This window comes from Cajanus cajan, chromosome 1 (assembly GCF_000230855.2).
Source record: "Cajanus cajan strain Asha chromosome 1, NIPB_CcT2T_4, whole genome shotgun sequence".
Lineage (NCBI taxonomy): Eukaryota > Viridiplantae > Streptophyta > Magnoliopsida > Fabales > Fabaceae > Cajanus > Cajanus cajan.
Genome location: NC_138517.1, coordinates 17,985,024 through 18,006,502, shown reverse-complemented (window position 1 = coordinate 18,006,502; position 21,479 = coordinate 17,985,024). Strand labels below are relative to the sequence as shown.

Below are 21,479 nucleotides of genomic sequence, written 5' to 3'. Positions count from 1 at the left end.
TATGTTGTGCCATATATTGAAAAGATATTATTTTATGATGATTGAGTTGATTGTGCTATTTAAGGTTGAAATGAGATGTTGTGTTGTTAAAATGTGTTGTTAAATAACGTTGATGAATTGTTGTGCTGATATATCATGTTGTTTAAGTTGAAAGTTGATTAAGATGATGAGTTGAAAAGTTATACGTTGTTTAAGTTGTTGAGTCAAGTTGTAAGTTGATTAAGCTGTGATGATAAGTTGTTGATCACTAGGACTAGAGGAGATGCTTTCGAAGTTGCTCATCCCATTGTGCGAATTGAGATAGTGTGGTGCTCTGAGAGCCCAATTTGTTGAAAACCCTCCTTGGAAAGTTGTCCCTTGGAGTGGACGTTGTGTTGTTCTCCTCTAGGACTTAGTTGATCCCGTGTGTGGCCAAGGTCGAGGCACATGTGTATAAAGCGACCACAGTATAGGGGTCAGGCCGAGCTATACCGATTACAAGCGGCCAGATGTCTATTGTTGTAAAGTTGGAAAGTTGGGGACATATGGTAAAGATATATGTCCTATGTTGAGATACATACTACTAAGGTGATAAGTTGAAAGTTGTTTTAAAGTTGAATCCCTTAGTACTGTGTGGGCACATGGAAATAGTCGATCCATGTCATGGTTGAATGACCAATTTGAGTAAGGTATCTAGTTAGAGATGTAGTCTTTGACTAGGTACTGGAGGGTGCGTGGTACTTGGAGGACAGTGGGTGGACTAACTCCATATTGTTGTCTATACCTGGTTCTCTTTGGAGTTCCTAACGTTGTTCTATACCTGACCTGGTTGAGATAGGTCAAACGTTGGATTCAGTAGGGTTTATGTCACCTAGACTGCTCAACCTCAATTGTTGGAGATCTCTGAGTTGAAATGCGTGACGACGCATAAGTTATTGATGAGTTGATTTGTTGTTGATATGAGTTGTATATTCGTTGTTGTGTTGTTAAGCTGTGATTGTGTTGTATGTTGACCTTGTTGAGGATGATGATAGTGTTGTTATGTTGTAAGTTAAAATGATGTTAAGATGTATAGTATATATGTTTTTTGTCTCATGTGTCTAATGCGAAGATGATTATATAGTTGTTATGCTGCATATTAAATTAATATGACTTGTTTATTGTCTCTAGCTTACTCTTGCATGTTTCCATGTGGTTTGGACTGCGATGATCATACGTTGTATGGGAGCAGGGTAGGGATAGACTGGAGATAGCTGCTAGAGGCCACAGGAGGTGCTTGGAGATGGATTTTTTTTTGTAGGCTATCTTATAGTAGCATATTTTGTTGTATATAATTGGTTGACATTGGTTGCTTGATTAGCAACTTGTGTTGTAAATATTTTATTATACTATTTTAGTATATATATTTCAGTAGTGTGTAGTGTTCCTCGTAGTGTGATGGCCATAGCAGGTCGTTACAGAATGCGATTGCGTTTTTCGTTTCCATTCATATTAATTTTTAAATGGTAAAATTCAAATTATTTTTTGAAATTGCAATGATTATCTTCTCAAATTTGTATTTCTCCGATTAGAATTCAATTTTATCTTATAATTTTTATACATTTTATTGTTCAATTTAAACCGTTTATTAAAATTTTTCTTGTTAATTCGTATTATAAAATTCGTGTTCAATGATTTGTATCTCTAGATTTTGACCCAAAGTTTCCTATATTGCAATGTTTAATAATTCATGCTCTATAGTCAATTTTAATTATCTAATCATTGAATTAAAATTTTTTAAATAAATAAATAAATTTACAAGTTTTTACAAAATTTAAAAATTATTTACAATCAATTATGATTATAATGATTATGTATATATCCATGATCAATTATCTTTGTACACGTATGTAGACGGCCCCATTTTGAACAATAATTTTTCGCTCTCTCCACCAGCTTCTACCTCAGATTTGTGAGGAAGATTTTGACATGTCTCAAAAAAAAGAAAAATAATTCACAAACTTTTATAGATACTTCTGAACGTGACACACTTCTCTCCTCTTTTCTTTCCTTCTCCTCTCTTTACTACACCAAACAAGACAATATTGTATTAAACAAATATTTAATGACTCGTTCAACTAAAAAGGAAAAGGAAAAGTCTGAAAATGGAGAAATCAAGATAATTTTAACGAACAATATATTTAGTTTCAAATGGATATGTCAACGATTTCCTAAATTTGACATTGATTAAACATTACATTGAGTTAGTAGTGTCGTTAACGTGAAATTAAGAAATAAACAATAAACAAAGAGATTTAAAACTAAATTTAAATTTCCGTGCATTCCTCACAATCGCAAACCACGGAATCCCCACAAATTATTTGATAAATCATTCAACGAAAAAAAACGAAAAAGGGGAAAAAGACTTGAATTCAAAATGAAAAAACGTAGATAATAATGGAGGGTACGGTAGGTGCACCTAGGTGTCAAAGTAACCCGATATTAGGTTCTGTCACTATGATAAACCCTCCATGTCTTTCGCCCTGGTAGTTATCTTTTCTGTTTTGTAAGACTTTTATAAAAGTCATATTAGTATTATTTCAATAATAGAAAAGGTTTGAACTTTCAATCTTTGTGAAGAGATTAAGAAGAGAATAACGATTTTATGCGTGCTTATAATTTGGTGGAGATTAGCTTGAGTTTTCGATTCAATTTAATTTTTTTTTATGATAATTATTCTTTATTTATATATTATTTAATATATACTTTTTCATCGTTTTATTTTTAATAAATGCAAAATTTTGATTTTTTTTCTAATAAAAAGAATGGAGAGAGTAAAAAAAAATGGAAAAGAAATGAGATCAAAATTAATAGGATTATTATTATTATTATTATTATTATTATTATTATTATTATTATGATAAAGAGAAAGAAATTTTAGTAATACATTTTTTTTAACACGACACACTTTATTTAATACACTTTGTGCTATCGATCAAAGTTGGTTAAAACTTAAAAATCATTAAACTAAGTGGGAATTCTCCTTCAATTTCTTCGATCTTTGAAGCGTAGGTGCATACGTGAAAAGTAAGAGAAGCATAAAAACTGATCAAGGAAGCTCTCTTTTTAAAATTTAGCCTTTCTTTAACCCCTTAGTTAAAAACATCAATCATATTATCCAAAAATTCCTTCCTTTAATTAGTAAACAATTAAACAATATAACCTTTAATTTTAAAATCTCACACTATATTCATATAAAAATAATTACAAATAATTATTAAAATCAACACATTTAATTATAATAAAATATAATTATTTATAAAACATATATTTATAATAAGAAAAATAGGGTGTTACACTTCTTGTTGTTAATTCGCCTAGTGTAGGACAAACCATACCGAGAGTGATTTTTCTAGAGGAGTCTCGACTGCACTAGGGGTAACCCTAGTCGAGTGCTATACTATAATTGAAAATGAGATACTTAAACATGCTTACGAAATATTAATAACTTTGATAAGTAAACCTTATGACCTAATTGAGTATGATAAGTCTAGTAGAGGTAATTGAGAATGTTATGTGGAACCTTGATGAGTTAATGTATGTGTTTGAACTAAAGTGAGATGTGACCCATGCGAGAAAACTATGATAAACTATGTGAAAGTCTGGATGAATAGCCTAGCAGGGATGTGACTAGTGTGATGTGGAATCGAATATATATGTGAAATGTGAATGTGATTAGTATGAGCATGTATAGAGTCTGTGTGACATGCATCATGAGCATTATGTTTTTTGTAATGGGTTCAATGCGAATTATGTTGTCAAGAAAGTTTTCTCTTGTGTTAAAGCTTGAAAATTCATGTCCTTAGGAACAATTGGGTTTGAAAGCCTTAGTCTCACCCGTTTGTGCATGGGGTGAAACTTGCACGACACAGTTGTCTTAACACACCAATGATATATTTTCTCCTAATGTAAAGTATTACGATGACTAAGACTCAACATGTCCACTTAGGCTCCTCATGCCTTCAGGCCGTGATAAAGTGATTTTGTTAACACTATATGCATATAGTTTTAGGAGAGTCTTGTCCATTGTATGATCATAGCATACTCATTGTTTTTGAAATATGAATTAGATGAATATTGATATGTGTGGAACAAGCCTTGTTGTCGTGTGATTAAGTGTGTTGCTTAGTATGCTTTGATTATTGAGAAATTATGTATGTGATTAATATTATTGTTGTTATTTTATATGCCTAATTAATTATTATTTTGTATGCATGTGACTATCCAGCCATTTCCTGCACCGCGGTAATTAGAGTAAGATATTTTTCACTCTCTTTTATTTTGTTTTTCACTCTCTTTTGTTTTGATTTTTTTTTTGTTGTGTTAATGCATGTGAATTTGATAATGTTAGAGAAGTCTAAGTTTTATGCTAAAAGTACTCTAATATAATGTGACATCGAAACTTAATTAGAAAATTTATTTTTTTTGTTAACATTTGAATTATGAATCTAGACTTATTTAGTTCAAATTGTTTTAATACTTTGTTTTAGTTCTTGTAATTATTTTTGAATTTAGTTTTGTTTAATGTTAAATTTTGTTTAATGTGATACCTCTATCATGATATTTAGTTTATTTTTTTGAGGGAGACATTTAGTTTATTTAAAAAATTAGTATTATGTTAATTGAATTTATGCATGTGGGTAGAACAAAGCTAAATTATGTATATATTTATAAATAACATATTTCTAAAATCTTAAAATGTTTTTAAAATTAAAGATATATAGACATATTATCTATTGAAAATTGAAATGAATTTGTTTTCATTTTTATTTTTATATTAGAATAAAAATAAATATTGAAATGAACTCTTGCCATAAATCATCGAGATTAAAACAATTAACTCGTGTGATTAGGAAACCTACACTGATGTGTTTGGGAAAGATTAATTTCTGGACTTTCAACTGTTTTTTCACAGTACAAAGTCCGTTTAGTAAAATAAGCTGTATGTTTAGGATAAAAATTAAAAATTGTAATTTTTTTTAAATAAGCTATTTTTAAGACGCTGAAAATTTGAAGAATATGATTATTTTTCATAAATCTTTTTCTTTTAGGTTGATTTATTAAAAAAATGATCTTATTATTGTATTCAAATGAAATTAAACATTTTAAATTTCTTCTTAGCAAACTTTTCTTATGATTATAATCACTTATAACATTAATTAATTATTAAAATAATTTAATTTTCATAGCTTTCCTAACAGGGGAATGCAAGAACATTCTTTCAATAATTTTCTTTGTAGTATTTTTTTTTATTAACTAAAATTTACTTACTTTGTGCCAAATTACTTGCAATTTTAGCATTTAGAAAATGTCTCAAAATGACTATTGTTATCACTCTTCGATGTAATCTTAGCTTTTTCTTCTAATTTTTTCCCTTGTAAATTGTTCAATAAAAATAATACATTTATTAAAAAGTGATATTATTTTAGTAAAATTGTATTAAAAATTAATAATTTATTATTATTTTTAAGTTGTTTAAAACTTCAAATCATGTGCATTTTGGTACAAATGAGTATTAGAAATTAATTCTTCTGTCTTATAATAAATGTCATGTTAAAAAAAAAAATTACAAAGTAACCGTCATGTTATAAGAAAAAATAAGTTTCAAAATAATTGTTATGTTGGTTTTTCAATGTTTCATTTACATTTATACCTGTAATAATATTATATAGAAAATTGTTTTTTGTGTTGTATCATTTTTACTAACAAAGAATAATTACAAAGTTAATTTTGTAAAATTAGTATTCTTCAACTATTTAGTGTTTCTTAATTTTTGTAAAATAATCTAAAATAACACTTATTATAGAACAGAGAGTATAATTTTTTTGGACTCCAAATCTTATTTAATGAGTCTCTCCTAAATCAGTGGTAGGAGTAAAAAAATATGATTTTGAATAAATAATAAAGATTGTATCTATAATTTATAATTTTTAGGGGTATTCCAAATCAAACCAATCCGAATACAATCAAAAACCAATCAAAGAACAAATGGATAGAAAATCACAAACTAGCAAATTTGTTTGGATTTTTATTTTTCTAAATTGTGTATTTCAATTCGCTTTATGGATTCGAATGTGAAATCGACTCAAACCAAACCACACTTATATCTAAATAGGCTTTCGTTTTCTTGGAATGCTTAGGGTAGGTATACGACATTGAAAAATAAAATAAAATGTGCATTATAAAATTGTAAGATGCTAAAAAGGTTTTTTTTTTCTTCTTCTTCAAATGTATGTTATAATATCATTTGATCTTAAAAGTATGTTATAAAATTGTAACTTATTAAATTGAATTTTAGAATGAAAATTATGAATTATTTATAAAGTTTAAAAATAAATTTATTTTAAGTGGCAAACTAAATGTATGAAATAATATATTTGATACGATGACTAAAATTGTATTAAATAAACATTTTCACTAAAATAGTAATATAAGAAATGGTACTAAATATATTAAGTGATCAAAAGTTTCTAGTATTAACATACTTTTAATTTTATTTTTTACATATGAGTCTTAAACAAATAACTTAATATTATATATTTTCAGTAGATTTTTAAAATCACAAAATCGAACTAAACCAAGTTGTAAAAGATTGATTTGATTTGATTTAGATTTTTTAATAGACTTAAACCGAACTAAACAAACTACACTTGATTTTCTTTGAAAGTCAAACCAAATTGTATCGTAAAAAACCATAATAACTTATACTATGAATAAGGACGATATCCCTTTTTAGTGTACATTTTATATCGACCATTATATTACTACAATTTTAGTCGCGCTCTCTCCTAGTCATTATTTTTATTTCATGTATCTCATTCTATTTTCTCTATTTATTGTTCTTATGTATGTTTTGCAAGAAAATTATCAAGATGATGGATGATGTTGATGTTAAGGCTTAGGCCTTAGCATGTTTATAGTTGAAGCTCTAATAGAATGTAATATTAAGATTCATAGCTTAGGATTTGTTATTCTATTTATTTGGTTTATTTAAGCTTGTTTAGGAACACTATTTGTCCTTGAATTTATGTATTATTTTTAACAGCCATCTTGGTCTAGTCATTATGTTGGAGACATTTATGTTTTGAACTTGTTATATTTTGAATAATATGTGAATCCTCTATTCTTATGGGTGTTTTTATGATTTATTATTTATTTCAAGTAAAGATTTATTCAATTCAAACAAGATTCTTTACTTCATTAGTATTTATGAGTATGAATATTGTTAGATAGAGAGTGTCACACAACACAATCAATAGTAATGCATTTATATCACTTTATATATTTATATCAATTTTTGTTAAAATTGAACAACAAGTAATCTTATTTTAGTGTATTTCGAAATGAATATATTATGTCAATTTTGTTTTATAAGAATGAAGTATTAAATCATCTTGGATTAATATAAAATTTTATATATATGATCTAAGAGTAAAGAACTTTCAATCAATGGTTGGATTTAAAAAATTCAAATTTAATATAAAATTATTTAGCGATGTAAGACTTAGTAAAAATTATACCGGTGTAATTATAACCCCCTATATATATACACAAAATTTACATTTAATATAAATTATTTAGCGGTGTAATACTTAGTAAAAGTTACAACGGTGTAATTATAACTCCTATATATATATATATATATATATATATATATATATATATATATCACTTTTACCAAGTATTACACCGCTTAATAACTTTATATTAAATGTAAATTTTAAAAATCCAACCGTTAGGTTGAAAGTTCATATCACTTTATATGTTATATTAAATTTTGTTAAAATTGAACAACAATTTGAAGGTAATCAAAGTATTGATATTTTAGTATATTTTAAAATGAATATATTAAGTCAATTTTGTTTTATAAGAATGAAGTATCAAATCATCTTGAATTAATATAAAATTTTGTATATATGATATAAGAGATATGAACTTTCAATCTAACGGTTGGATTTACAAAATTCACATTTAATATAAAATTATTGAATTATGTAATACTTAATAAAAGTTACACCAATATTATTATAACCCTCCTTATATATATATATATATATATATATATATATATATATATATATATATATATATATATATATATATATATATATATATATATATAAGATATACATATTTCGTGTCTAGTTTTTGAAAAACATCTATATCTCTATTTTATATTCTATTTTTCCCCTCAAATGTATCTTAATATATTTATTATAAAAAATATATAAATATGTAACTAATTTTTATTCTCTACATTTTAGTGGACTATTATAATTTTCAAATATTAAGAAAAAAATTATGTTCTTTTTAAATAATTTTCTACTACTATTTATTACATTATTATTTTTTATATATTTATTTTACTTTAAATTTTTAAAAAGTTTAAGAGAAATAAAATATTTCTTTCACTTATTAATAAAGGTAAAATAAAAAATATATGTATAAAAAAAGTTATTGCTCACTCTATTTTATTGACAGCTAATAGTGGTCACTCAATATTTTGACAGCTAACTTGTCTAATAATTATGCATTTTTTCTTTCACCGGTAAGAGAATGTGATAGAAAACTTCACTGACATTTGTTTATAAATACAGGCTCACTCTCCCAAACACACAACACAGCACACATCACATGCATTCTTGTGTTCATATGTTCCAACTCTCTTTACTTACATTCTCTCGTTTCCGCATCCACTTATGTTTTCTTCCAAATAGCACTTTCAAAATCCAAAGAGAAACTAACACAAAACTTTAGTTTCTTTTTCGTAACCAAAAATTCTCGTCAGTGCAACACACCTTTTACAGAGAAACATATAAAGTAAGGTACGTAACGTTGATCTTCAACTTCTTCAATTTTTTGTCCAAGTACATTCTCAATAAAGACATGATTGTGTTACTGTTTATTATTTTATGTTACAGAGTTGGAGCAGCAAAGAGAAGCTACGAAAAAGATGCAGGACTTTTGGAGCAAGATTTGTGGGGATTCTGTTATTCCTTTCTGTTATGAATTCAAGTTCTTGAAAGATCCTTTTCCATGCATCTTCCATTTGATGATCATTTGTTTTAATGTGCTACTGTTGATCATGATGTCATTTGTTATGATTCACAAGTCTTCATTGAGACCGTTTCGGGGTCTGTTTGGGGTGGAAAGATGTTCAAACTTGCAGCTAGCTTCAGCCATACTCAATGGGTCTGTTGGCTTATCACATTTGTGTTTATGCATTTGGGTTTTAGAGAAGTTAAGGAAAACCAATGTTGGTTTTCCACTTAGTTGGTGGTTGCCGGAACTCTTTCAGGGATTCACATGGTTGTTAGTTGGTTTAACTGTAAGCCTTCAGCTAAGCCATCTTCCAAGAGCATGGTTGTGGCTATTTGGTATATTTACATTCTTTGTTTCTGGTTTTCTCTGTGCTTCATCCATGTTTTACACAATTAGTTGCAGAAAAATGTCCCTGAAGGCAGTTTTAGATTTTCTATGTTTTCCTGGGGCAATTTTTCTACTCTTGTGCACATATAAAATAAGTAAAGATGAAGACAATGATAGAGAAAATGATGAAAGTCATTATACACCTTTAAGTGACAAGTTAAATGAAGTTGATCCTATTAGCCATGTAACTCCATTTGCCAAAGCTGGATTCTTTAGTAAGATTTCATTTTGGTGGTTGAGTCCATTGATGAAAAAGGGTCAAAAGAAAACACTTCAGGATGAGGATATTCCAAAATTGCCAGAGTCGGATCGAGCAGAAAGCTGCTATTCATCATTTGTAGATCAATTGAGAAAACAGAAAGAAAAGGAACCATTGTCACAAAAATCATATTTGTGGGCAATAATTTTGTGCCATCAGAGAGAGATTTTGATATCTGGATTTTTTGCATTGATCAAGGTACTCACTCTTTCTGCTAGTCCTCTACTACTGAATGCCTTTATATTGGTTTCTGAGGGTGATGGAAGTTTCAAACATGAAGGTTATGCATTGGCTATCTCATTTTTATTGACAAAGATCATAGAATCCGTATCACAAAGGCAGTGGTATTTCCGTAGCAGACTTGTTGGCATGAAAGTTAGGTCACAGCTTACTGCAGCCATTTATGAAAAACAATTGAGATTATCCAATGATGCTAGGCTGATTCACTCTGGTGGTGAGATAATGAATTATGTGACTGTAGATGCTTATAGGATTGGAGAGTTTCCATTTTGGTTTCACCAAACGTGGACAATAGTTCTCCAACTATCTATTGCATTAATAATTCTTTTTTATGCTGTTGGCCTAGCAACAATTGCCTCGTTGGTGGTGATAGTTGTCACAGTCCTTTGCAATACTCCACTGGCAAAGTTACAACATAAGTTTCTGACCAAACTTTTGGTGGCACAAGATGAGAGATTGAAGGCTAGTTCTGAGGCTCTAGTGAATATGAAAGTGTTGAAGTTATATGCATGGGAAATCCATTTTAAAAATGGCATAGAAAACTTAAGAAATGTGGAGCTCAAATGGTTATCTTCTGTGCTATTACAAAAGGCATACTACATCATTCTATTTTGGTTTTCACCAATTTTGGTCTATGTTGCTTCCTTCATGGCATGTTACTTCTTGAAAATTCCTTTACATGCAAATAACCTTTTCACTTTTGTGGCAACTTTACGCCTTGTGCAAGATCCAATTTCAATGATCCCAGATGTGATTGGAGTGGTCATTCAAGCAAAAGTTGCATTTGCGCGGATTGTAAAGTTCCTTGATGCACCAGAGCTGCAGAGAGCAAATATCAAGAAAAGATGCTTTAATGAGAACCTCAAGGGTTCAATTTTAATCAAATCTGCAGATTTTTCATGGGAATGTAATGTATCGAAGCCAACACTGAGAAACATAAATTTAGAGGTTAGACGTGGGCAAAAGATTGCTATTTGTGGAGAAGTTGGCTCGGGAAAATCAACTCTCTTGGCAGCAATTCTTGGTGAAGTTCGTAACACTAATGGAAATGTAAGCTTTTACATCATTTTAGAAAACACTGCTAAAACTTGTGATACTTTATTTGGTTTCAACTGTGATTACCTTATTAAATTTTGCTTGTATATACGTCATTTATTGCCTTAATTCAACTTGTGGAGTGCATTTTTCATGTCTTTCACTTTAGAAGTAATGTTAATTGGTGACGAATTCTCTTTCTAATTTACAGATTTCAGTTTATGGGAAGTTTGCTTATGTTTCTCAAACAGCATGGATACCAACGGGGACAATACGGGAAAATATTTTGTTTGGATCAACTATGGATGTTCAAAGGTATCAAGAGACACTTAGTAGATCTTCATTGGAGAAGGACCTCGAGTTGTTTCCTCATGGTGAATTCACTGAAATAGGAGAGAGAGGAGTTAACTTGAGTGGAGGTCAGAAACAAAGAATTCAACTTGCACGTGCTCTTTATCAGAATGCTGATGTATATCTCTTAGATGATCCATTCAGTGCTGTTGATGCACATACTGCCACAAATTTGTTTAATGTAATGGTTTCTGCCTTTATTCACAGATATAGTATTTTATCTTCAGCATATTTTAATGAAAGATGGCTTTGGACTTTTTGAAATTTTGCAGGAATACATATTGGAAGGTCTTGCAGAGAAGACAGTCTTACTGGTGACTCATCAAGTTGACTTTCTCCCAGCATTTGACTCAGTTTTGGTAATTTTTCATCCTTAGGCATTGATTTAGATAATTTTTCTTTCCTTTCTGTTTTATCTTCTGCATGTAGCTTATAATTGTAAATGAGTGACAAAATTTGACGTTAAGATTTTTGTTTTGTTTAGACTCTATATCTCTTGTAATTTAGATTCTTGAAAGTATCTTCTTCCATTGTTATATTTACCTTAGTAGGCTCTACAGTCAAAACTAAATCATTAGCATCAGATGATGTACTTGGTTTTTTCTCCTCTAGAATTTATCTTCTTCCTACCTGTTGCTTACATAAAGATTGATAGAAACATCCCATCATTTAATGAAGTTCCCTCTCTCTACTAACTGACAGTTTATGTGTGAAAAATGTATATTACTGAGATTTTTTCGCTAAAAGCATTTTGAAGAATGAAGATGAAAGAAATATACTTGAGAGGATACATTAGTTTTCCCCCCATATATACTTGCTAGTTTCTAATAGAATCATTAAAGATTGAAACCTTGCATTATTTCAAGGTTCTTCTGAATAAAAGGTTTGATTTGAGTATTTGTCCATAAGAGTTAATATTTGACCTCTTGTTTAAGATTTAATCTAAGCACAATTCATTGTCAGTCTAGCTCAATGGCAACTATTCATTTTTGTTCAATTCCTTTTTTGTCATTAGTAATAGTACCAACTTAGACTTGCTATCTAAAAATTGTTGATGAACAAATTTTTTTTTTCTCTGTAGTTGATGTCAGATGGGAAAATCCAACAAGTTGCTCCTTATCATCAATTACTGGCCTCAAGCCATGAATTTCGGGAACTTGTCAATGCTCACAAAGAGACTGCTGGTTCTGGTCAGCTTGCAGATATTACTTCTGCACTGAGACATTCAAATTATGACAAAGAGATTAGTCAATGTTTCATTGAGAAGCAATTTAAAGCATTAAATGGTGATCAATTAATTAAGCAAGAAGAGAGAGAAAGAGGAGGCATAGGATTGAAGCCTTATTTGCAGTATCTGAATCAGAACAGTGGTTATTTGTACTTCTCTGTGGCTTCTCTTTCTCACCTTATGTTTGCCATATGCCAAATATTGCAGAATTCATGGATGGCTGCAAATGTTGACAATCCTCAAGTCAGCACATTGCAATTGATTGTTGTTTACATGCTGATTGGAGTTGGTTCTATAGTTTTCATGTTGATCAGAAGCCTTCTTGCAGTTGCTATGGGCCTTCAATCATCAAAATATTTATTTTCTCAGTTGGTGAACTCCCTTTTCCGTGCGCCTATGTCTTTTTATGACTCCACACCTTTGGGAAGGATACTTAGCAGGGTAAGCATATTGAACAATTTTTACCATGCAATGGATGAAAATTAAAGTAGAAGTATTTTGACTGTTTGTTTCCTTGTTTAGGTCTCATTGGATTTGAACATTGTTGATCTTGATGTCCCATTTATCCTCACTTATACTGCGGGAGCAACTATAAACTGCTACGCTGATCTTACTGTTTTAGCAATTGTCACTTGGCAAGTCCTGTTTGTCGCTATACCAACTGTTTATGTTGTTATCTGCATTCAGGTAGTGAACTGATTTATCTTTGAATTATATTATACAAAAGAAATGGTGCCTGCTATTTTAATCAATTTTCAGATACATAATGTTCATTCTTTGGAAGTAGAGGGGTGGGTTGGGGAGGCTTACAAACTAACTCTTCAGGTTTTATCTTTTTGGTGATTTGGTAATCATTTGGTAAATCCTTATTAGTGTAACTTTTGGTAATCCTTCTATAACTTACTTTAACCCTAGAATTTAAAATATTATTGAATGGTGATATGAACCAGTTATGTAAAATAATTAATTATAAACAGTGCCTTGACCCTCTAACCTTATGCTGCACTTCAACTTTGTTTGAAGAAAAATGGAATGGGATTGTTAGGGACAGAACTCTAAACCAGTTATTTCATAAACACTATATACCATGTCATGTAGATATAAGTGCTTTTTATTATATAGAGGCATTACTTGGCTGCTGCAAAAGAATATATGCGGATGAATGGCACAACAAAATCCTTTATAGCTAATCATGTAGCTGAAACTGTTGCTGGAGCAATGACAATAAGGGCTTTTGAAGAGGAGGACCGTTTTTTTGTGAAGAATCTCGATCTAATTGATACCAATGCTAGTCCTGTTAGAAGTTAAGATTTTTCTAGATACTTTAAGAAAATATTAAATATTTATGTCTGTTTGTATCTTAGTTGCATTTGGTGTGGTTAGGTATAATTAAGTGGAAATCCATATTTCAAGAGATTTGTTTGTTGCTTGGACAAATGTTTAGGTAAAAAGGAGTGTTTATCTTTATTTTGTGGAGATTTACTGTAGCATATGATATGCATATCAGAAATCTCTCTTGTCATATATTTGATGTAATGCAACTCTACGGAGTGTGTGGAAATGAATAATGAAATTGTGTAACCACTTTTCTTCCTTTCATTGAAACAACAAAAAACCAGAAACTCAACTTCTCACCTCCAGTTTTTTCTGTTTCAACTTCTCTGTTCTGGTTTTTCTTAACATGGTATCAAAGCTCCATTGATCTTTTAGGGTCTGTGAGGGAGAAAGAAAAAAAAATCTGAAAAACAGAGGGCCTGTGAGTGAGTGAAAACCAACCAGAAAACCTGTATCAGAACACCCACCAAAACCAGAATGGCTTCCGGTAGCAGCTCTTTACCTCCACCTCCAGTTTTTGCTGGAGAAAATTATGATTTGTGGGCTGCAAAGATGAGAACTTATCTCAGAGCTCAAAGTTTGTGGGAAGTGGTGGAAAATGGAAGCAATCCAGCTCCTTTACCAGACAACCCAACTATGGCTCAGATAAGATTTCACAATGATGAAGTGGCTAAAGAAGGCAGAGCACTTGCCATCATACAAGCAGCTGTTCATGACGATGTTTTTATCAAGATTTTGAATCTTGATACAGCAAAAGAGGCTTGGGACAAACTCAAGGAGGAGTTCCAAGGCAGTGAAAGAACAAGGAGGATGAAGGTGCTGAATCTGAGAAGAGAATTTGAAGCAATCAAAATGAAGGAGTCTGAAACAGTGAAGGAGTTTTCTGATAGGCTCTCTAAGGTGGTTACACAAATCAGATTGCTAGGTGAAGAACTTAGTGATCAAAGAGTTGTGGAGAAAGTCTTGGTTTGTCTTCCTGAGAGGTTTGAATCAAAAATCTCATCTCTTGAAGAAAACAAGGATTTTTCTCAAATATCACTTGCAGAACTTGTGAATGCTCTGCAAGCTACTGAACAGAGAAGGTCTTTAAGAATGGAAGAAAATGTTGAAGGTGCTTTTGCAGTTAACACCAAAGGCAAAGATCAAGGCAGCAATAGCTTTGGTAAAAAGCCATTTGGTGGGAAAAAAGGCAAAGGGAAAAAGGAAGAAGACAGAAACAAAGGAGGAGCTTGGAAGGAAAAGTATCCACCTTGCCCTCATTGTAAAAAGAAAAATCATACAGAAAATTTTTGCTGGTTCAGACCTGGAGTCAAATGTAGGGCATGCAACCAACTTGGCCATGTGGAGAAGGTCTGCAAAAACAAAGTAAAGCTCCAAGGACAGCAAGCTCAAGTTGCTGAGCATCAAGAACAAATTGAGGAGCAATTATTTGTTGCTTCTTGTTATTCTGTAAGCAATAACAAAGAAGTTTGGCTCATAGACAGTGGATGTACAAATCATATGACTCATGATGCTAGCATTTTCAAGGAACTTGATCTGTCATACCTCTCCAAAGTCACCATTGGCAATGGAGAATGTGTTGATGTCAAAGGCAAAGGAGTTGTTGCTGTTGAAACTCCCTCAGGTACCAAGTATATTTATGATGTTTTGTTTGTACCGGAGATAAATCTAAACCTTTTAAGTGTGGGGCAAATGCTTGAAAAGAATTATGTTTTGCATTTTGAAGATATGAAGTGCAAAATAATTGATCCTTCTGGATGTGAATTAATGACTATTAGAATGAGAGATAAAAGTTTTCCAATAGAATGGAAACAAACAGCCATGCATGCTTTTCCAAGTGCAGTAAATGATTCTTTCTTATGGCATAAAAGACTTGGACATTTTAGCTACTCTACTTTAAAGCGTATGAGTTCAAATGACTTAGTTAAAAATCTGCCTGCAATCCAAGATAATGCTAATTTGTGTGATGTATGCCAATATGGAAAGCAAAGGAAACTACCATTTCCAAAAGAAGCTAGCTGGAGAGCCACTGAAAAATTACAACTTGTACATACTGATGTGTGTGGTCCAATGAGCACAACATCTTTAAATGGCAGCAAATACTTTCTGCTATTTATAGATGACTATACAAGAATGAGTTGGGTGTTTTACTTAAAGAAAAAGTCAGATGTATTTGCCAATTTTCTGAAGTTCAAGTTTATGGTTGAAAATGAGACTGGACTTCAAGTTAAAAGACTAAGATCCGATAATGGAACTGAATACACAGCAGGAGAGTTCAAAAAATTCTGTGAGCAGGTTGGAATTCAGCATCAATTAACTGTTCCTTACACTCCTCAACAAAATGGAGTGAGTGAAAGGAAGAACAGAACAGTTATGGAAATGGCAAGGTGTTTGCTCTTTGAAAAGGACCTTCCTAAAACTTTTTGGGCTGAGGCTGTTAATACTTCAGTATACTTACTGAATTTGTTGCCCACTAAAGCCTTGAAGGGTAACACACCATTTGAGGCATGGCATGGAAGAACGCCTTCAGTAGAGCATCTCAAAGTTTTTGGTTGTGTGTGTTATGCTCTTGTTCCAGAAGTGAAAAGAGATAAATTGGATCAGAAATCTGAAGTTGGTATTTTCTTGGGGTACAGCAGTTACTCTAAAGGTTATAGAATTTATAATCCAGCAACAAAGAAGATTCTTGTCAGCAGAAATGTCAAGTTTGATGAGCTATCTAGATGGAATTGGGAGAAATCCAAAGCAGAAGCCTCAAACAAAAGGCAACTTGAAGTTGACAATCTCCAAGAACAAAATTCAGAAAGTGAAGAACAAAATTTGGATGATGATGATTTTCCAGTTAGAGGCACAAGAGATCTAGCTGAAATTTACGAAAGGTGTAATGTTGCTGCACTGGAACCAAAAGAATATGCTGAAGCTGCTGAACTTGAAGGTTGGAGAGTTGCTATGCAGGAGGAGATGAATATGATCGAGAAAAATAATACCTGGCAGCTTGTGGACAGGCCAATTAATCAAAAGGTAATTGGTCTTAAGTGGGTTTATAGAACCAAACTTAATTATGATGGTTCTGTAAACAAACTTAAGGCTAGATTGGTTGTTAAAGGCTATCATCAACAGTATGGAGTTGATTTCTTAGATACATTTGCTCCTGTGGCAAGACATGATACAATCAGAATGCTAGTGGCATTGGCAGCAAAATTTGGTTGGAAGATCTATCATTTTGATGTGAAGTCAGCCTTTTTAAATGGTTTTCTTGAAGAAGACATCTATGTTGATCAACCTGAAGGTTTTCAAGTTAAGGGAAGTGAAAATAAAGTCTACAAACTCCATAAAGCTCTTTATGGGTTGAAACAGGCACCAAGGGCTTGGTATACCAGAATTGATAATTACCTTTTGCAAAAAGGCTTTGAAAGAAGTGAAAATGAAGCTACTCTGTATGTAAAAAGGTCCCAGAATGAAGTGAAGCTCATTATATCATTATATGTTGATGATATGCTGGTCATAGGGAGTGATTTTGATTCCCTTAGACAATTCAAGCATGATATGGAGAATGAATTTGAAATGTCAGATTTGGGACAAATGAATTATTTTCTTGGAATGGAGATATACCAATGTGATGCAGGAATCTTCATTTCCCAAAGAAAATATGTCTTGGAGATATTGAAAAAGTTTCATATGGAGAAATGTAAACCAGTGGACACTCCACTTGTTATAAATGAAAAGCTATCACTTAATGATGCTATTGCTAAAGTTGATGCTTCTTTATATAGAAGCTTAATTGGAAGTTTGTTGTATCTCTCAGCCACCAGACCTGACATAATGTTTGCTGCTAGTTTGCTGTCCAGGTTTATGCATTCCCCTAGTCAAGCTCATTATGGTGCAGCAAAACGAGTTTTGAGGTATTTAAAGGGTACAACTGATTATGGTTTGTGGTTTCTACAAAATGAGAGTGGAGAGCTTCAAGGATATGCTGATAGTGACTGGGCAGGTAGCATAGATGATTCCAAGAGCACCTCTGGCTATGTTTTCTCATTTGGGAGTGGTGTCTTCACATGGAATTCAAAGAAACAAGAAGTAGTGGCTCAATCCTCTGCTGAAGCTGAGTATATTTCAGCTGCAGCAGCTACAAATCATGCTATTTGGCTTAGAAAAATTTTGTGTGATGTGAAACAACATCAAAATGAGGCTACTATCATATGGGTTGATAATAAATCAGCCATTGCAATTGCAAAAAATCCTGTCCAGTATGGTAGAACCAAACACATCAAAGTGAAATATCATGCCATCAGAGAAGCAGAAAAATCAAAGGAAGTCAGCTTGAAGCATTGCAGCTCTGAGAATCAAATTGCAGACATTATGACCAAAGCTCTCTCAAAGAGCAAGTTTGAAATGCTAAGATCTAAGCTTGGAGTATGTAAGAAAAATCTCAAGGAGGAGTGTTAGAAGTTAAGATTTTTCTAGATACTTTAAGAAAATATTAAATATTTATGTCTGTTTGTATCTTAGTTGCATTTGGTGTGGTTAGGTATAATTAAGTGGAAATCCATATTTCAAGAGATTTGTTTGTTGCTTGGACAAATGTTTAGGTAAAAAGGAGTGTTTATCTTTATTTTGTGGAGATTTACTGTAGCATATGATATGCATATCAGAAATCTCTCTTGTCATATATTTGATGTAATGCAACTCTACGGAGTGTGTGGAAATGAATAATGAAATTGTGTAACCACTTTTCTTCCTTTCATTGAAACAACAAAAAACCAGAAACTCAACTTCTCACCTCCAGTTTTTTCTGTTTCAACTTCTCTGTTCTGGTTTTTCTTAACAAGTCCTTTCTTCCATAGTTTTGCTTCAAATGAGTGGTTGATCCTTCGATTAGAAACAGCCTGTGCAGTTGTTCTGGCCTCCGTGGCGCTTTGCATGGTTATGCTTCCACCTGGGACTTTAACCTCTGGTAAGACTTCGGTTATTGTTACCATTGAAATGTAGATGCTAGGACTTAGGGTCTTCTACCAATCCTACAAATTATATGCTCTCATCCTTAGACAATAGTAGTATCTCTCTCATGCAAGTTTCTTATTTTTAATATCCATTGTTTCCAGGATTTATTGGCATGGCCCTTTCTTATGGACTTTCACTAAACTCTTCCTTAGTATATTCAATGCAAAGTCAATGCGTCCTAGCAAACCAAATAATATCTGTAGAGAGGCTAAATCAGTATATGCATATACCTAGTGAGGCACCTCAAGTGGTTGAAGGAAATCGTCCTCCAGCTAGTTGGCCAGTTGCAGGAAAAGTAGAAATACATGATTTGCAGGTATTTGTTACTTCTTTTAGAATTTGCAAAATAGTGTTCAAAATATGGGAGTTTAAATGAGCTGCATAATTTTCTTCTCTATGCCAAAAACTGAAAAACAGATAAGATATAGGCCCGAAGGGCCACTTGTACTCCATGGTATCACTTGCACATTTGAAGGAGGGCACAAGATTGGTGTTGTTGGCAGGACAGGCAGTGGGAAGTCCACTCTTATAGGTGCATTATTTCGTCTTGTAGAGCCAGCAGGTGGAAAAATTGTGGTAGATGGCATAGACATCTCTTCTATTGGCCTTCATGATTTGAGGTCGCGGTTTTGTATTATACCACAGGATCCTACGCTTTTCACTGGAACAGTTAGAAGTAATTTGGACCCTTTATCTCAACATTCTGATCAAGAGATATGGGAGGTAACAGTAGCACTTGCTACACGCTACTTATCTACGGGTAAAACACCATTAGAGTCTTTGAAAGTGTATGTCGCTTGCACTTTAATCCTTGAAAGTATAAAATTTTAAAGAGTCCCTGAAAATGTAAAATGATACTCACTTTAGTCCAAAAGCAAAGTGACATGTGACTTAAATGATAATATTAATGTATATTTAGGGACTAAAGTGACAATAAGTAGTTACTTTTAGGGAATTAAATGAAACAAGAGGAACTTTCAAGGACTAAAGTATTCGCATCATGCACTTTCAAGGACCCAAATGATGTTTTACCCAGATATCTTCGCTTTCTTTTAATCAGAACTGATTAATTATAGCTTCCATGTGAAGGTTCTTCGTAAGTGTCAGTTGCAAGAAGCAGTCCAGGATAAAGAAGGTGGCTTAGATTCCTCAGGTAAACTTCCATGTTTCAAGTTTCACTGTTGCAACTTTGCTGCAAGCACTTCTTTCCATTTTAGTAATGGCTAGAAACAAAATGTTAATCAGTTGTTGAAGAAGGATCAAACTGGAGCATTGGACAAAGGCAGTTATTCTGTTTGGGGCGTGCTCTTTTGCGGAGAAGTAAGATATTGGTGCTGGATGAAGCTACTGCATCAATTGATAATGCAACCGATTTGATTCTGCAGAAAACCATTAAGACTGAGTTTGCAAATTGCACAGTAATCACCGTGGCCCACAGGATACCAACCGTGATGGATTGCACTATGGTTCTTGCCATCAGTGACGGTCAGTTGCATATTGAGTGCCTTTATTTAATTCAGTTAAACATGCACTTTGTCTGACTAAGCCATAACTCTATTGTCATTTTCTACTATTGACCTCATAACATTTTGCTGGTAAGTGGGCAAGTTGAGAGTAAAAATACTGGTTCATCCATATGTTCCTGATTATTTGGTTAGACACACAACAAAGATATTAAGAAAAATGAAGTAGTTGATTCAGCGTTTTCACTTTAGTGACAAAAATGTGAACATGTAAAATCTATGTACTTAATGTCACAAGTTAACTATTATCACAAATAAAGGGTGAAGAAGACATTTTATCATTTTCTTGTTCTCTTTTAATGAAATGAAATGTGTGATTGTATTTATAGGAAAGCTGGCAGAGTATGATGAGCCAATGACCTTGATGAAGAATGAAAAATCATTGTTTGGGCAGCTTGTCAAGGAATACTGGTCTCATTTTCAGTTTGCAGAATCACATTGAAGGGAAGAATTTGTTTTTATGCCAACATCTTTTCTCTATCTCTGCCACCAGAAAGAGTCAAGAAGCCACAAAAGTGTAACTAGAAGTTATATGTAAAATGTACTATGCTATGAAATGAAAGAGGAATTAAAAGAAAAGGTGCAAGAGGGTTCATATGTACCTGATTGCAGTCAATAAATAAGTGAGGGTATTCATATAAATTGACTTGAATATGTAGTTGTTTCTTATAGGATAGAATCCCACATAGAAAAACTGGTAAGGCACCTTATGGCTTATGGAAAAGGTATCTTCCAAACTTGAAGTACTTGAGAGCGTGGGGTGTCCAACCAAAGTGTTGTTACTTGATCCTAATTAATTAAGAAAAGAAAAATAGGACCTAAGACTTCTGATTGCATGTTTGTTGGTTATGTAGAACATAGTATTGCCTATAGGTTTCCTCAAATGTATGGCCATCGAACAATGCTGAATTCTTTGAGGACATATTTTCTTTAAAGGTTAGAATTAATGCTAGTACTAGAGAAGATCATGATGATAGTATTAAACAACCTAGTTAAGCATGTAGTGAAGATATGTGTTAAGGTATTAGAAGGAGCGAGACAAAGGAAAGAAAACTCTTTT

The 21,479-nt window shown here is 32.2% G+C and overlaps 1 protein-coding gene across 1 annotated transcript; it reads left to right on the top strand.

The window, feature by feature from the left end:
- Positions 1-8,277: 8,277 nt before the first annotated feature.
- On the top strand, positions 8,278-21,163 carry LOC114915481 (ABC transporter C family member 10). The gene is made up of 13 exons (XM_083076043.1): positions 8,278-8,843; positions 8,940-10,996; positions 11,193-11,513; positions 11,605-11,691; positions 12,414-13,001; positions 13,083-13,247; positions 13,683-13,848; positions 18,721-18,849; positions 18,998-19,212; positions 19,314-19,619; positions 19,986-20,049; positions 20,142-20,381; positions 20,749-21,163. Exons 2-13 carry the CDS (start codon positions 8,972-8,974, stop codon positions 20,859-20,861), a joined length of 4,419 nt encoding a protein of 1,472 aa, XP_082932169.1. The 5' UTR covers positions 8,278-8,843; positions 8,940-8,971; the 3' UTR covers positions 20,862-21,163.
- The last annotated feature ends 316 nt before the right edge of the window (positions 21,164-21,479 follow it).

What these genes read in the sequence shown, in the direction of transcription:
- LOC114915481 (XM_083076043.1), top strand. Translation starts at nt 8,972, where the DNA reads ATGCAGGACTTTTGGAGCAAGATTTGTGGGGATTCTGTTATTCCTTTC. An exon ending in CTGATCAAGAGATATGGGAG is followed by an intron (nt 19,620 to 19,985) that starts GTAACAGTAGCA and finishes TTCCATGTGAAG; the next exon opens with GTTCTTCGTAAGTGTCAGTT. An exon ending in AGGTGGCTTAGATTCCTCAG is followed by an intron (nt 20,050 to 20,141) that starts GTAAACTTCCAT and finishes AATGTTAATCAG; the next exon opens with TTGTTGAAGAAGGATCAAAC.